Below are 16,812 nucleotides of genomic sequence, written 5' to 3' on the forward strand. Positions count from 1 at the left end.
CAGTGACATGGCTCCCGCAGCCCTACGTCATCCCGAAAGCATCGATTTAGTGACGTAGCGCAGAACCCCGACCAACGGGTTCGGTCCATCATTGGAACGACGTCGACTAATTGAACTGCGAGGGGTGGTCTGACTTCTGCGATATTGTCCAACCGTCGTGCGATTGACACAAACTGGCCGGCCGAGTTACCCCGACCGAGGTTTCATTGCGCCGACGTGAGAATCGTCAGTTGTGGGAGTCCCAGCTGCGTGGCCTCGTGCGCTCGCTCCGGGGCACTAAACAAACAGGGCAGCATACATGTATGCAGCAGTGACTCGTTCCCGCAGCGGTTTATGCACTACACCAAATGTGTGTGACCTGATCAATTGACTGAACCTTCCAGCCACATCCTGCTGCCACACTTGAAGGGGGGGTCGTGTGTGTAAGAGTGTGGCAGGTGTGCAAGTCGGAAGTCACCGAATCTGGTCCCGGGAATACTGCAGATGACGGAGAACAGCAGCAAACCCAAACCAGTCGCCAGAACAAATAAATCATGCCTCCAAGACCCCCGCCGACACATTTCCTCTGTATCCCGCTCGTGACTAGCCAGTCCCGTCAGCAGCTCGTCTCGGCCCTGGCTTCATTTGGCTCGGATGTGACTAGTCCTCAAAGCTTCGGGCTCCCGGCCGAGGCCATCCGCCCCGTCGGGACGCTGCACCTGACGTTGGGGGTGATGAGCTTCCCCAGAAATGAGGGACTCGACAAGGCCACCGAGCTGCTGAAGACGCTGGCCCCCAGACAGATCCTCGGCAGTATCATGGGGGCCCAGGTGCAGGGCAAAGACAAGGACAAGGACGTGGTGGACCCACACCAACAACCCTTACAACCGCCACCACTGTCAGTGACTCTGAGAGGCTTACACTCGATGCAACCGACCCTCTCCAAAGCGGCCGTGCTCTACAGCCCGCCCGTAGACCCAGATGGAGTCTTGCACAAGTTCTGTGCGAGCCTCAAGCAGACCTTCCAGGAGGGGGGCGTCATGGCGGAGGAAGACCGGCCCTTGCTCCTGCACGCCACCATCCTGAACACCATCTACGTCAAAGGAGAAAAGGGGGCAGGGGGGCGCCACGGGAAACGGCGGGAGCGTTTCACCTTCGATGCCCGCGATATACTGGACAGGTATGACGACTTTGTCTGGATGAAGGACGTCCCGGTGGAAAAGATCGCGATATGCCGGATGGGCGCCAAGAAGCAAGACGACGGCGACGAGGCATATGAGGTTGAGGCAGAAATCGACATGGACCACAACCAATAAATTCTATATGTTTACAGTGCAATACAGCAGTATTGGATGCTTGGTGATCGGTATATCTGACTAGAGATATGCCCTGTCTTAAAGAACTCCTGCTACGGCACCGCATGCTTGGTGGAGATGTTCCATACCTCAACCAACTAGGAATCAGCTAGGAGCCGGAACGGGACCGACCTCTATTTAACCCAGCTCCGTGATCAAGAAGTATTGTGACATGGACAGATCCCTTGATGGTGGAGGGTATACAGGTCTAAGCTGACTGGTTCGTGCCCACAGAGGTACGTACCTGAATCTATCCCAGCTTTACGTTAAGCCTTACCCGAATTAGCCTCCCCTCCACATGCATTGAACTCCTCCAACTTCCAAAGTCGATACTTACGCCCGCATGTCAGAACGGGTGGCCCAAAACCTCCTAACTTTCCAGTGTTCCGCCGGAGCTTATGGTCTTCAGGCAACCACATACTCGCCTTTGCGTGGCCATCGGTAGCCATTTCGTCTACTGAACCTCCCGGGCGACCTCACTCTTTTGCGGACGATGTAGTACGGATTGTAAGCCAACAGCTGACTAGCTCTCGAATTTGCTTCACCTCCGAGTCCCCCCACCTCCTCCCGCACCTTTGGCGCGAAACATGAGCAGCTCGGACAAGCGACGGGGCGGCGCCAGCACCTCTCATACCAGCAATACCCTGCGTTCTTCCGCATCGGCCCGGAGTAACAACAGCAGCAACAATGTCATAGCACCGCCGCCGCGGGCGCAACTTGGCTCTCGCCCCTCGTCTCCCCCGCCCAGCAACGACAATGACGGCGGCCCCAACAACAACAGTAACAACAACAGCTCACGGGGAGGCGGCGGCATCGACTCGGACCGCACGAGCCTCGCCAGCACACGGAGCAAGGACAACACGGCCAGCAGCGCGGCCCGGGAGAAGGAGGCGGTGATGGCCCAACATCTCCGGGAGAAGGACGACGAGATCGCCGAGCTGCAGCGGGAGCTCGCCCAGCTCGAGTCCGAGTTCGCGCGGCAGGTGGAGTTGCTGTCGCAGAACGAGAGCGAGACGGCCGCGTTCTGGCAGGCCAAGCACTCGGCCCTGAACCAGCAGTTCCTGCGCACCGACACGGAGCTGCGGCTGCTGCGCGCCGAGGCCGAGGCCCGCGACGCCGAGCGCGCCGAGCTCCAGGACGGCCGCGACGCCCTCCGCCGCGAGCTCCGCGAGCGCGATGACGAGGTCCGCCGCCTGCACGCCCTCAACCGCGGGCTCAAGGAGCAGGTCAGCACCAGCACGCGCGCCTACCACGAGCAGACGAGCGACGACCAGTTCGGCGACGACATGGCGCGGCTCGGCAACGGGCTGCAGAACTGGATCATGGTGCACTTTCGGAAAACGAAAATTGGTAAGGGGTCTTCTTCCTCCCCCACGAGAGAATCCCGGGGGTTCTCTTGGTATTATCCAAGGGGGGTGTTTATACTAACGAGCAATCCCGGCAGATCTGGCAAAAACTAGTCAGTCCGAGGTCGACGAGGTCGTCAAGCTTGTGCCAAGATACGCAGAGCTTGCATCCACGATCAGGATCCATTTGCTACAGTCCATCGTGTCGAGCGTACTGGTAGACGACATCTTCTCCCAGTACTTTGTGGGTCTGTCGGAGGAGCAGTCCTCCAAGTTCAACGAGATGGAGCGCTATCTCTCATCGACGAGTAGGTCTTTTTGATCACAACCATCCTGTTGTAGTAGGAAATGAAAACAAAGTCCTGCGGCTCACCATCGAATCCGACTTGTAGGTTCCGACACGACGGTGAATCAATGGCGGGCCATGACGCTCAACATGATCCGGAAGGACTCGTCGTCTCCGGCCCTACAAGCGCAGACGGACACCATCATAAACAATATCATCTCGCGGGTCAACCGGCTCCTCGACTCCATCACCAACGCCGAGAGCGCGAGCGCGAGCGCAAACACAAACGAAGCCCGCGACCAGGCGCTCCGCGCGCTCGTCACCAGCGCCGTGGTCCTGTCCCGGCAGCTCGCGGTGCAGAAGGCCGTCTTCAAGGTCACCATGCCGCACATCCTCCCGCACCAGCAGATCCCCTTCGACGCGACGGAGATGGAGGACGTAGGGGGCGAGGACGAGGAGGACCTGAGCGCACGCGAGATATGCTGCGTCACCTGCCCCAGCATCGTCAAGTACGGGGACGAGCACGGGGGCAACCCGCAGCTTCGGAACGTGATTGCTAAGGCCAGAGTGCTCTGCAGCCCCGAGTGAATGGAGTGGCTGGCCTCTTTTGGAAACTGCGTGCCGAGCCGCAACGCGATTCAAAGATGTGCATGTACTCTAAAATGTCTTAATGAAGAAATGAATATTATGGCAGCGTGACTCAAAAGGGATTGGCAGCAGTGTGTATATACCTAATAGTCGTTCAATGCCCTAGAGAAGACCGGCATAATCATGTCAACTGTCATGTTGAATTATATACTCAGGGAGAATAAACGTTTTGCGCTCTCTGACAAGTACGCTGCCGGCCACCATGACTCTGTGTAGCACCCCTGAACTTCTTGATGACTGGTTACAGACGGGATTCTCTTTGTGATACACATAAGATTGAGACTGGTTAGCTAGGTATACGCCTGTAGGTATATGTGCATGTGTGTACGATCCGACTCAGACGAGACTACTCCAGATATTACCTCAGCTTACGGCGAGTGCACAGCGGGGTGCATTCTCCCGTACTACTATGCGAGTACCTGTAAGAGTGGCTGCGTGCGTGTGCGGGTGTGATGACATGGCCAGTCAGCCAGACGCCAGACCTGGGGGAGGAGACTGGGGGGCTGGCGAAACCCCCCAAAAATGAGGCTCTGAGGCTCTGCTCTCGCTATACAATATTCTTTGTACCCCCCAAGAGACAACGTAACGTAAGGACCACCCAATCAGACGTACATGCATGCACCATTGGCGCCAAAATGGAAAGCTGACCGCCTTCCACGAGCCACACACCTACCTCCTATAGCCAGATATCCTGGGGAGCGCCAACAGGATCATGTTTCATCCCAGCCAAAAGGCGGAATATGCACAACTGGCACTCGGCGTCCCCGAGAATCCTGGCGTTCCACACGACGGTAAGGTGTCGATACAGGCGCATTGCATCGGTAGCCAGGCCGGCACTTGTTATATGGTATATACAACTGATTATCAGAAGCTGCAGCTAGAAATAGAGCCGGGGATTCAGGCGTTATGCCTGCCACCTTACCTACTTACGCAACGTGTATCGGGATTGTCTGGTTTGTTCCGATAGCAATTACGGGCCAACACCTCCACACAAACCAACGGGTGTACAAAAACGAAGCTGACATGCACACCCTCATACAAGGGAGCGGACCGTGGCGCGAGTCACTTGCATCCGGGATGGATCATGACTTGTTCTGGCTACAATATGCCGGAGTCCATTCCAGACGACTCTTGAACCCTCTTCAGAAGGGTAACCGGTAGAGCCCAAGTACTCAGTGTGTAGCGAGCTCGTGCATGAATCGACCTAGGTGCAGAGTCGCCTGCGTCCAAAGCAAGGGTTTAATGGCGACCACGCGTATGTAGACATACCAAGATCTCGTATTAGTCGGCCCAAGGACCATCTGCCGAATCAGCCAGGAGCAAACAGTTCAAGTTTCTCCGGCCTGGAGCTGAATGGAGGGAGTCGGGTCCAGATGCGCCATGCTAGATGGAGAATGCTGCCCGGGAGTATCGACAACATAGCACCTTTCCATCGTGCATATACCCCCAACTAGTCGGCGAGCTGCAAGCTGCGGCTGCTAGTGCAATATCCTTAACTTGTTGCAGACTGCGCCGTCCAGCGGAAGAGGTATGCGTGACTTTCCCGGGTTACGTCGATCGCATGTGTTTGCGCTGGTCTTTCTACCCCATGCCAGTCAAACAATATGCACCACGAATTGTTGCGACGAGGGTGATAAATGATATGCTGTGTGATGAGAATCGGGAGCGAAGCATAGAGCTAGCTCCTCGCTGCTGCTGCAACGCGGTACCATGTATGAGTGGAATGAGTCAACACCCATTACCGGCCCAGATGATTACGGCGTATTCATGCTTTTGCTGAATGACCGAATCTCCATAGCGATCCTAACAAATTAATACCAAAACCACCGGGCATCAATGGTCACCCCTATAGACCGTCCGCTCGGGACCAGAACGCACAAATTTAGACAAACACCGTCTTTTTCGACTTGAGCGCACACTCGGATGTTGGGGTTGACTCACGAGTGTATGCAAGGTAGGTAGGGGTGCTGGCTGTAGATCCATGATCTGTGGAGGGTCGACTAGGTAGGCTATCGACGAATTAGAACCTCGCTCCTAAATCCTTCTCGCATCAAGCCCACGTCAACGCCAACAGCACTCTGCTTTGCACACCCTCTCAGTACAATCAGTGCATACTGCAGAAGGGGGATAGCACGACTTGGATATTTGGAAACTCACCAACCTGAAGTATCCCACCCTATCCTCCGACATCCTGAAGCAGATTGTTTGCTTCCATCTTTCTGGCTTACCCTGTCTTCCTATTCGCAAATCGAGTGACGCCGGTGGTTGCCCATCCCACTGTGCAACACCACGACGACTTGGGGGTGCTGATTATATCTGCCCACTACCCCGCAAACGAATCGTTTCCAAAAGTAGAGGCCCTGATTGCTCTTCATCGCCTCGCCTTGGATCGCGTTTTGCTGAACTTCTCTCGGTCGTTTCTTCGACTGGCCACCCGCTAACGAACATTCGACACCCTGCTTTTGAGTACATTTGACGTTCCTCCCTGATTTGTTGCGACGACATATCACCGCCTACCCCACAGCGAACGCATCTGCTCGAAGCTCAACGTATCGCACTCGGGCCAACATTTTAACATGTCTTCGTTCGATCCTAGGGATATCCACGCCTTCTTGGCAGGGCTTTCCACTCCTGGGTTTTCCGGTCCTGATGTCGAGCGCTTGGAGTATTGGAGGGAGAGGGGGCCTCAGGCATCCTCGTTTGATAATGCCTCGGGTGCAAGTGTAGACTTCGACTCGATTCACATGGGATATGCGCCTTCTGTCGTATCATCGAAAAGTCGAAGAAGTAGCACGAGGTCGGCATCCACAAGAAGTGCTTCGACGGCGAGCAGCGCTGTGAGCAAGGTGTTCTCGCACAGGTCGGACAAATCGTGCCGCACCACCTCATCATCTCCACCGCCCTCGACGGCATCGTTACCCTCGGTGTACTTTGCCCACGCCGTCCCCAACCCTCCACATAATCCACAATTTATACTCCCATGCGAGTTTGCACGGCTTGGTCTATGCAACGAAACCTTTGGGCCTTATGAGACTGGCATCTGGGAAGACCATATCGTTGTTGATCATTTTGAAAGCAAGCCGCCACCCCATTGCATTTGCTGGTTCTGCGATAAGGAGTTCGCCTCCAACGACCATCACGGTGACAGGGGTATAAATTTCGCGCTTCGGCTGGAGCACGTCAGGGAACACTTCCTCCAGGACGGGCTGACTGCCCAACAAATGCGGCCGGACTATTTCCTCCTCGAGCACCTGCATCTGCATAAGCTCCTTCCTAAGGAACTATACCAGCGCGAGTGCAAGCGTAATGAGGGCCCACGCGCAAGTGGTATTGTTCGCCACGACTACATTCCCCAGAGAGACTGCGTGCCAAGGAGCTTGAATCGCGGGTCGTCCATGACAACGACAAGGAAGAGAGGCGTCGACGTCGTGGACAAAGACAACAACCGACTGGGCGTCGTCCGGGCCCCCGGCACTAATCGCGTGGATGCTGGGCATGTCCTTGCAGTCCAGAAATGTAGCCGAGCATTGTACGTTCAACCAGCGTGAAACGTGCGGGTATTCATGTCTTTTCGCTGGTCGAAGCCGTTTCCTCTCCCCCAAAGTTGCTCCCCTGGCCGTGGTGTTCTTGGTATGTTTCAGCGTATGATCGGAGCTGCGAAACATACAATGATCTTGTGGTTGAGTTTATACCCATTTGTATTTACCGTTTCGTTTTCGAGTTGTTCTTTTTTGTGTCCTTCATGAGTCATGTTGACGAAGGGGGAGAGTTATGATGATACTCTATACAGCAGGAGTATGGAAGGGGGTGGCAGAAGATTGTGCAATGGCAGCACTCATTCCACAGAACTGGGGAGGAAAATTGATGTGTCTTCGGGTCATGAGAAATGAAAATCAGGGCATCAGATTTGTGATCAGGTTTCTCTTGAAGTGGTCAAGTTATTAATGGGCAGATTGATCTAATAAGCGAAGTGTTGCTGGGAAGGAGGTACTTTTTTGTTTATTGGGAAGGAACGGACTTGGGGTGGGTGGCGCTGGGAAACTGTCTTCTCAACCAACTAAACGCAGCAGAACCCAAATCTTTTTTTCTCTCCAATCTTTGAATGACTTGAATTAATAACCAGCACGAGAACTTTCTCGACTTGGTTCTTTTCGTTTCTTTCTCCTTCTCGGCTTGGTTTCGCCACTTCCGATTGACTCACTGCACAACCACTGACCGCTGCTTCCTGGCCCGGGGCGCGCAGACTTGAAATACAAATCAACCAACTTCACGACCGGAATAGCAAACAGGATTGGCCAAAGAAAAGTATACATAAAACGCCGAGGCAATCTGCATCCAGCTGACCATAGTCCCTTGCCTTGGGTTTATTATAAAGTATCAATTGCTCCCTTTTGCAGAGAAGGGTAGGCAATTAAATCTCTCACCCTCCCAGGGGCAAACTTTTCCGATGTCGTCGTCTCCGGTGCTCAGCCTCAATGTAGTGGCAATTTGGTCTGTACGAGGTTATAAGTCTAGCTTGGCCAATCGCAGTCGCAACATGACACCGCGCCGAGCCTTTTTGTTTCTTCGCCTGTGGCAGTCTAGTCTCGGCGACTCCTTGGGTGGTCAATGAATCGACAAATTATTCGATAACAGTGTGTGTGGTCGGTCCCAATACGGCATTGATGTCTCGCTTCGTGAACGAGGCGGGAACTAGGAAACAGGGCGAACCTGTGGACTTTATAAGAGTTCTTATACTAGGTCAGGTGCAGCCAGCCACGATCGGCTTATATATCACTCCCTACCAATGCATCCAGTTAGTCCTGCAGGTTTGTTTTGGTCAGCCTTACCCCATCGATGAAGTCAAACGAAGTTCGCCTTGTAGATCGTTTGCCTCATCTGCATGCGACCCGCCCGCCTTACGGGCGACGATACTGTTTCCCATAGTAACCGGGCGTAAGAGACCGTGGGTCCAGCCAATGAGGACTCAAAACCAGGCGTGGGTGTTTCTAAGAGGGGAAAGTGACTGCACAAGCATGGCACGGTAGAGTTAGGGGGATGCATTTTGCGACACTCGTTCTGGTTCGCCCTGACGTGCGGTCAACACTCCGGCCCCTGTCTGCAGACAGCCTCGTGGGCATATGCCAAACTCGCGTGGGAAGGTGACTTTCTCTGCATGGCCCCCATATGCAGCATGCCGCGTTGAGTTATTACCAGAGACTATTGTCAATATATCAGCTGGTATCATGGTGGTAATAGCCTGTCAGATGTAAGCCGTTGCGCATTGACATGGCTGAGTTGCCTCGGGTATATATCGACGTGGATTGACCGGAACCCCCCGTAAGAGCACGGCAATACGAACGGAAGCCGTGGCGTGTATAAACGCGTGAGACGTGTAGCTTGCTATTTTCCAGGAATGATGTATCATAAACCAGATATAGGAAATGTCTCCGTCGACAAATCATACGCAGTCTGACCTTGTGCCATCTTCCCCTCTCCTATATGCGCTTCTGCCTAGAATGGAGCCGCGCCGCACCGCGCCCGACCCCGTCTGGTAAGCTTGGGGAAATATAGTGGTACCCAAGTAGCAAAAAGTGATTCTGTATGCCTTCAGGCTTACATCTGGTGAATCATTTTCCCGTTTGAGCCTAATGTTGGGGGGTATGATCATCATGGGAGACAGTCTCACTGACACCACAACCCTGATCATTCACCACCCTCTTTTGTCAAGTTACTTACCGATTTTCAGTTATGCTACAAGTAAACACCACTGGTGGATGGAGGTTTCGTACGAAAACTATATTTCCATTCTCAACTTATCCATGCAGAATATATGCCGAGATAAGTCACAACGCTACTGGTTCTTCTGAGTATCTTGCTCGAGAGTCTTCGGTTTGGCTACCTGAGGCCTGCCCACTTGATATCGTCCAAGAAGTGTCATTTTCGGATAAAATCACAAGATCCAACTTCTAACATTACAAATTCATTGAAACTATACCAACAACCAGAAATATGCATGCATGTGGCGTCCATCCCACCCAGTGACGGCCCGCCGCGACTGTAACATGTTAAGGATATACTAAAGCAGTCTGAGGTCCAACGAAGATACCGTTCCAACTTCGTAAAGATCAAATTATAAACCCCCTTTCCATTACGCATTCTCCCTTTCTCTTCAGCACCTACTCACACCCTCCACCCATCTCATCTCGGATGGTAGCTCTCACCCTTCTTCTGAGCCCGAAGAAACTCCTCCCAAGTCTCCTCCCCCTTTCCGTGGCCGTTAACCCCACGGCCACTGCCGCCACCATCATCATCATCCCCCACGACGGAATTGCCACCGCTGCTGGGGAAACGCCTGTGGTGGCGATGTCGCTGTGAAGGCCTCCTTTCCGTCTTGATAGTCTGACCTCCGTTGCTGCCCCCACTGCTGCCTGACCTGGACGTGGCGGCGGTAGGGGCGGCATATGCTGGCTGCTGCGGCGGCGACGGTACTCCTTCCCACCGCACGTGGTAAGATTTCTGCTGCTGCTGCTGTGGCTCCTGCTTCTCCACGCCTCCCGCAATGCTGGAGGATCTGGGAGACTCCGTTACTGCCGCAGTCGCCGTCGTCGTGGGCCGGTATTGAAGCGGATTCCATGAAACGGTTGGTGAAGCGGGGCCACCACCACCACCGCCGGGCGAGCCCACGGAAGCCGAAGTCGGTGTCGTCATTCCCGAAGAGGAAGAAAAGCCGAAGTGGCCGGCGCTCGACACATCCGGGACCGAAGTGCTGTTTTGTCGGGTCGGCGGCGGGGTACGGCCCCCGTGCCCCCAATACCCCGACGAGGAAGCATTCGAGGAGACAGAGCCGCGTGGGGGTCCGGCGGCGACGGCGGCCGGAGATGGCGGGACATTGCTGCCGGCGGTACCGCTATCAGCATGCCCTGATGCTGCTGCTACTGCTGCGTGAGGGGGAGAGAAGGGCTGGCTCGCCCGTCCACCGTGACGCTGCTGTTGCTGTTCCGAGGCTGGACGGTGAGGTACACCCGCTAGGCCGCCGCCGCCGTTGCCCGTCGTTGCCTTGTGATCGGCGTGCCACGAGTGCAGCCTAGTGAACCCCTGACGGGGTCCGGACATGGAGGCTCTTTCCAGCTCCCTCTCCCGGTGCCGTTCGCTCTCGCTGCTTTTATCCCCCTTATTTGTGTTCGCGTCGTCGTCGTCGCCAATGGTGTGTAGCAGGGTCGGCTGCACATACTTCCGGCGCGTCAGGGAGCGTGAATGCACAAGAGGAGCGGAAGATGAGGAATCCGATTTGTCAATAGCCGTAGCTATTTTGGGCGGCACGGGCGCAGCTGACGACGCGGCCGGGACCATGGCAGCAGTAGTAGTCTGAACATGAGGAGGCGGAGACGGCGGCTCTTTCTTAGGAACGGGTGGTAACAGATCTAACTCGTACATCAAGTCCTCGAACGCGCCGTCGAGAAGCTGTTTCGACTTGGCATCTGCGCCTGGAGGCAGCTGGTGACGCCTAATGACCTTGGGCAGAACCTCCGGAGGCGGTCTCCCCTCTTTGGCATCACTTAGACCACCGCCACCACCAATCGCCACCACGATTGATGGTACATCGGCCACAATCTTCTCGAGTCGACGGAACTCGGTGTTCGGGTACGCTAGGATGCACGACATGTAATACTGGGCGAACCCGATGACGGTCAACGCGGGCACCAGCGGCCGCGAGTGCTCGTTTTTCTGCACTAAGTGGTGCTGGCACTTTATGTAGAGCAGGAAGTCTGCAACCCTGCCACATATACCAGGAGCTTCCGAGGAGAAGATATCTATAGCCATCAAACAGTGTGAGCTACGAGAAACGCGATGCTACTAAATCAACAACTTCCAGGGGCTGGGCTTACCGATGAATGGATAAATTTCGTTGTCAAGTTGGTATTCCACGTAGAATCTTCGCAGCCCATCTGGCGTCATGACCAAGGCATCATTCTCGGGCCTAAACTTTCTAATCTGTCGTTGGTCCCATCATTGCCTTGTTAGTCGAAGCTGGTTCCGAGGTTCATGATGGGGTCTGAGTTGGCTTACAATATGCTTGGAAAGGACCCTCATAATCTGGCCGAACCTGGGCGTGGCGTGGCCCTCAGAAGTGAACAAGTCGCCCCATTCTGCAGTCACCTCCGAGGCATGGACTTCCGTTGCCGTGGGTCCTTGACCTTGATAACCATTATCATCCTCAGTTTGGCTTTCCCGTATCACCTCGAAGAGCTCCTCTCGGACAGCTCGCCGGACCTCGGCTATGAACCCATTGGAGGTAGTGGTGGTGCAAGGGGCATGATTTAGATGAGCATCCGGCTGAGTGGCAACTGCCTTGTTTGATCTGCCCTGGTCCCACTCAGGAGGAGGCACAGTCTTCGAGACGCGGCCAGGGGCCGGGTCAGGACGACTCACGACGGCAGTGGAAAGGGGCGATATCTCATCGTCGGAAGCGTGGTTGTTCGTGGACTTGGCTTCATTCAAGGGACGCCCTCCCCAATCAGCAGTGGCGAGTTTGAGATTGGGGGCCCCGTAAGGCTGTTTCTTTTGGTCTGTAGTCATCGTCTATGTTGCTATCCCGAGGCGGGGAATCCTGTTGAGTAAGGCTAGCAAAGGGGAAACGATGGGTTGACAGGGTGGGAGGAAAGGATATGGTCGGGCGCACTTGTCTCATCCCAAATGTCGCTGCCATCGGGTATTTACCATACGCGTCCTGCATGGCTCGCGTCATACTGCAGATGAAGGCAACCGTGACTTTGTGAAGATCCCATGGAGGTCGGGCAGCGTCCCCCCTAGAATTTGGGCACCAACCAAATTCCTCGGGACAGGCCCCACAACACAACATGTCGTCTGTGTAACGATAGCGCAAACGCAGCGATGATTAGGGGGCGAGTGTAATGAACAGCTTTTGTGAAGGCTTCATCAAGGTACGAAGCCGAGTTCTTAAGCCCCTGCCTCACCAAATGCAAGACTGATGCAAGAGTATGGGTAGGTGTCGATGACCCCATTACGTTATGGTATTAGGCTGATATGGCTAATCTTCTTTGTATGTTCGTCAACTGAAGTCTGCCTCTACTCTCCCATATCGGACTCCGTCAACCTTAAGCTCGAAGCCCAGCCCAGCACTATCGACAATCATCTCGAGCGTGAAGTCGAGATTATCGAACTCAACGCCTCTCGTTGTCGTGAGCCTCGTGAACAGACTTCTCGGTACTGCGCTGAGGTCTGTGGTCAAGGTACAGACATGGGCCAACTCGCGGTTATATGCAGCTGGCGGTTCATCTGCCTCGCAAGCTATGAGGTCGTCCGTTACCACGAGCGATTGACCTGGGCGGAAGTTACGTGTGTAGTGGAAAGCTATTGGCGAAAGTGGTGATATTGCCTCGCCCTATCGATATTGATTCCAGGTGTTAGTTACATGCTTATTCAAGAAGCCGTGGCGAGAAAGGTGCAGGATTTGAGAGGAGAGGCCCTCGTGGCAAGTGTCTGTAAAGATCCGGGCCAAAAAAGGGGTGTGTGTCGAGTTTGTGGGTGCTTACCTTAGCGATGTGCCACTGCATGCGATCCGACACCATCCAACGCTCCCACAGCGGAGACCAGTAACGCTCACTAACGCTGTGTTTGTCCTCGTCATACACAGTAGCGTAGGACGTACCGTAATGGTTACGCGCCTTTCGTGAAATAACCATATTACCTTCGAGCCCCCGTAGAACAGCCCCGCGCACCACAGCGGTCCAGGCATACAGGGGCTGCATCACCTCGATAGAGCCGCTTTCGGTGATTGCGTTTCCACTGGAATGAGTCGGCCTCTCAGTGTACGGCGGCGGCGCCGCACTTGTGAAATGCGACTTCAGCCGCCGGTATAGGTAGTCACTCTGGCCGAAACCCCCTACCAGTACAATACCGGAGACGATGCCCCCTTTAGTGCGCACTGTATCGACCTGTCCTTGGACGAGATCGCATACTTCTTTGACTACCGGCTCGAATATTTCTTTGATCTGAGCAGCAGATATGACGAGGAACCCACAATCGAGACCAACTTCTTCGTCATCAGGTAAACCGGGAAAGCTAGGAGATAATTAGTGCCATGCCTTTGGTTGTAGCTGGAGGGACGACTTACGGGACATTGACCTCCTGGTCTTCGTCCGCGTTGAAATTCCGCTTGACCGACTCTTCGAAATAACGCAGTCCCATTTGCCACGTTTTATTCTTCTTCAACTTCATTTCGTCAAAGCGGCTAACGCCCAGTCGGCCCTTGACATGTTCTTCGAACCTATAATTCAGGAAAGCGCTCCCGCAGAGCCCACCAGTACCTACAGCAGATTCTTCGACTCTCAGGGGCTTCAGGGATATGATCTTATATGCGATCAGACTATCCACATTGTTAGCGAGTTGCAGCAATTCCAGGTGGTTTGGATAATCGCGTACTCAACAGTACCACCACCAGCGTCACAGACAATGAAGTTGTCCCCAACGTTGAGATGATTCGGTTGTATCGCCTTGAGTGTGTAGACGGCAGCGGCCTCCGGCTCACTGATCATCTGGATGTCCTCTTGCGACCCCATGCCGGCCCTCTCAGCAGCCTGGAGTGTTGTGTTCTTTGCAGCATCAGACCAGACGGCGGGGCAAGTTAGGAACCAGTCGACTTTGGTGGAGGCCATGAAAGACTCGCCGTATCTCCTCGTCAAGGTGTCCATTGTATGCTCATAGACCTGTGTCAGATAGTCGGAGACGGCGTCGACCACGTTCTTGTTGAATTTCCTTAGCTGAGTGGCCGTCTCCTGTGGACTGACATAGAAGGGCAACTTCTGTGACCGGTCAAGAAAGAGCTTGATGCACCTCAACCGCGGATCCTCTGGTTTGAACTGAAACCCCCATTTTATGTTTGGTGAGGTCCCTACAGGGGCAGTTGGAGGGATATCATAGGATAGCTCGGTGGGAACTTTGTCCGACGTGATACCATTTCCACCCGGCCATGTTTTGATGATTTCTATGTCATCTGGAGTGGATGCATATACTGCGGCCACGCTGTGTGTTCGGTCAGCCAAATTGAATGGTGGAAATTGGGGCTGGCAGAGCCGTAACACGGGCGAGGTATAGGGGGCCGTGGTCAACGCGACCAGAGAGGGGCATGGGCTTTCAATTCTACTCACCCCGAGAATGTGGTGCCAAAGTCAACGCCGACTATAAGCCGGTCACTGACTGGGGCAAGCTCGCGCACCGGACCGTTGATGGCTTCGGTGGACGAGGGCGGAGTGTAGCCGCTGAAATAGTTTTGCGAATTGGCTCTGCTCTCTTGGTTTCTCCTACTCGGAGTCGAGCGAAGAGGCAAGTTGAAGCTCATGATGCGAGACAGACCCTATTGCTGGATATATATGTATATGTATATATATATATGGCTTTGATCGGAGAATGGAGCTACACGTCCTCATTGGCGTTCTCACTCACTCTCTGCATACCCCTCCGACGACCAGGGACGTGACGGTGTGTCGTGTCGGAGCGCGGCGTAGGTGATCTGAGGGGTTAAAAGGAGGAGAGTGCAAATGGCGGTTTGCAACGAACGAGAAAGGCTTCAAGGTCAGCTCTCGTGGAGTGCGGCAATCACCACACCATATGGATGAGCCGCGAACTTGTGGTTGGTAACACAGCCCGATTTACCAGTAGTCAGTAATACTTTGGCGGGGCTGACCGTCGCAATTCGATGCAGGAGGGGCAGGTAGTAAGCATGGCACAGCAGAGAGGCTATGCGTGCGGCAAGTACAACAATTGTCAGATCTTGGTCGGCTCTGTTACCGAGGATGTCTGGAAAGTCACAGAAAGGAACCAGCACTGCCTGAACCCCGAGAGGACGTATCTGCAACTTATTTATGGGATGGACGTCAATTGGGGCTGGTACGTAACGGGCAGGCTGCCGCATTTCTCTTGCATTGGTTATTCTGTTGCCTGCTAGCCGAACATGAAGCTAAGTCGGGGAAACTGACAAGACTCTACCTCCAACCTACCGACCTCCTTATTCTCTAGGAATTCTTAAGGCGCGTACGGAGTACATAGTAATGTACAATGCAGCAGAAATCCATGTCAAATGGATCAGTCTTGAATTGATGTACCTGACTTGGGTAAAGCTGGCTCGACTTTACAGCTGCCCGCCAGCCCATCAACATGCAATAAGGCTGACTTGATCAGCCAACTTTTGGTGGATCCTGCAGATGTCACCAGCTCGAGCTAAAGCATCCCGTCTTTTCCTGCATATGGGCCAAATCTAAAAACAAAACCCTTCAACATTCAGTCCACTTGATGATACAGTGGTGAGCCCAGCTAGGTAAGTATATGATATCGGGATCAACCATGTAGCGGGATACATATAGTGCAGTAGAGTCTCTTCTCACAGCTCGAGCCTTCATCTGAGCGAATACTGACTTCTGACTTTGTTACCTTCTGCGGAGTTTCAATATACCCGTACTACAGAGAATAAGGGAAAACGTCTCGATGCACGGTGAGTTGACGAACAAAGGTATGGAGTCTAATAGCCTGACTCGATATGGCGGCTGTGTGTGTGTATATATATATATAGTAGAGATCATCTCCCACTCGCGCTCTCTCTCTTCTTCTCTTTTCGAATCCCCCGTCCCCTCCCCTCGACCTTGCTAAATTTTTCTAAAGGATATCGAAAGGCCTTCCTGACTGTGCTAACAGAATGTCGGTCCTCGACTCAACCAATCATGTGCAACAAGCTAGCTTTGTACATCAACTCCGGATATCCTCATCCGTATTGGTCATTACACCGGATGACGGAATGAAAGCAAGAAAGTATAGGCATATGCGTGCCCCAATCCCACTCTGAAACAAAAGAAATCAACATTTTGGTTGGGGGTCCCACGCCCTTTTGTAACCTTCGAAAGTCTATAATGGGGGTATTGTCGAATGAAGAACCGGAAAATGGCAAGAAATTGGCTCAACTATAAGGGGTATTGAAATTTGTGTGCCGAACCCGAAGGTGCTGTTTAAAACAAGAAAAACCCGAGATCCGACGTGAACATATCGAACAAAGACTCGGCAAAAGCATGAAAAGCGAGCGTCGCGAAACGATGATGCCAACCCTGTAGAGCCTCACCAAAACAAAAGCAGAGCCCCCCGTGAACGCCGTGCCATGTAGAATGATACAACACAACAGCAACAAGTGGGCGGCGAACCCACATCACAA

The 16,812-nt window shown here is 53.7% G+C and overlaps 5 protein-coding genes across 5 annotated transcripts; 3 read left to right on the top strand and 2 right to left on the bottom strand.

Annotated features, from left to right (window-relative positions):
* Positions 1-533: 533 nt before the first annotated feature.
* Positions 534-1,295, top strand: PG985_009160 (uncharacterized protein; the record flags this gene model as incomplete). Its single annotated transcript, XM_066828928.1, has 1 exon — positions 534-1,295. One exon carries the CDS (start codon positions 534-536, stop codon positions 1,293-1,295), a length of 762 nt encoding a protein of 253 aa, XP_066683840.1.
* A 626-nt stretch (positions 1,296-1,921) lies between these two features.
* Positions 1,922-3,554, top strand: PG985_009161 (uncharacterized protein; the record flags this gene model as incomplete). The annotated part of the gene is made up of 3 exons (XM_066828929.1): positions 1,922-2,684; positions 2,779-2,988; positions 3,073-3,554. The coding sequence occupies 3 exons, from the start codon at positions 1,922-1,924 to the stop codon at positions 3,552-3,554; spliced, it is 1,455 nt and encodes a 484-aa protein (XP_066683841.1).
* Positions 3,555-6,190: 2,636 nt separating this feature from the next.
* Positions 6,191-7,162, top strand: PG985_009162 (uncharacterized protein; the record flags this gene model as incomplete). The annotated part of the gene is made up of 1 exon (XM_066828930.1): positions 6,191-7,162. The coding sequence occupies one exon, from the start codon at positions 6,191-6,193 to the stop codon at positions 7,160-7,162; it is 972 nt and encodes a 323-aa protein (XP_066683842.1).
* A 2,632-nt stretch (positions 7,163-9,794) lies between these two features.
* Positions 9,795-12,173, bottom strand: PG985_009163 (uncharacterized protein; the record flags this gene model as incomplete). Its single annotated transcript, XM_066828931.1, has 3 exons — positions 9,795-11,407; positions 11,483-11,588; positions 11,664-12,173. 3 exons carry the CDS (start codon positions 12,171-12,173, stop codon positions 9,795-9,797), a joined length of 2,229 nt encoding a protein of 742 aa, XP_066683843.1.
* A 493-nt stretch (positions 12,174-12,666) lies between these two features.
* PG985_009164 (uncharacterized protein) lies at positions 12,667-14,955 on the bottom strand (the record flags this gene model as incomplete). The annotated part of the gene is made up of 5 exons (XM_066828932.1): positions 12,667-12,999; positions 13,151-13,679; positions 13,732-13,983; positions 14,040-14,639; positions 14,765-14,955. 5 exons carry the CDS (start codon positions 14,953-14,955, stop codon positions 12,667-12,669), a joined length of 1,905 nt encoding a protein of 634 aa, XP_066683844.1.
* Positions 14,956-16,812: the final 1,857 nt, after the last annotated feature.

This window comes from Apiospora marii (assembly GCF_038362585.1).
Source record: "Apiospora marii strain CBS 49790 chromosome Unknown utg000005l_segment0_segment0, whole genome shotgun sequence".
Taxonomy (NCBI): Eukaryota; Fungi; Ascomycota; class Sordariomycetes; order Amphisphaeriales; family Apiosporaceae; genus Apiospora; species Apiospora marii.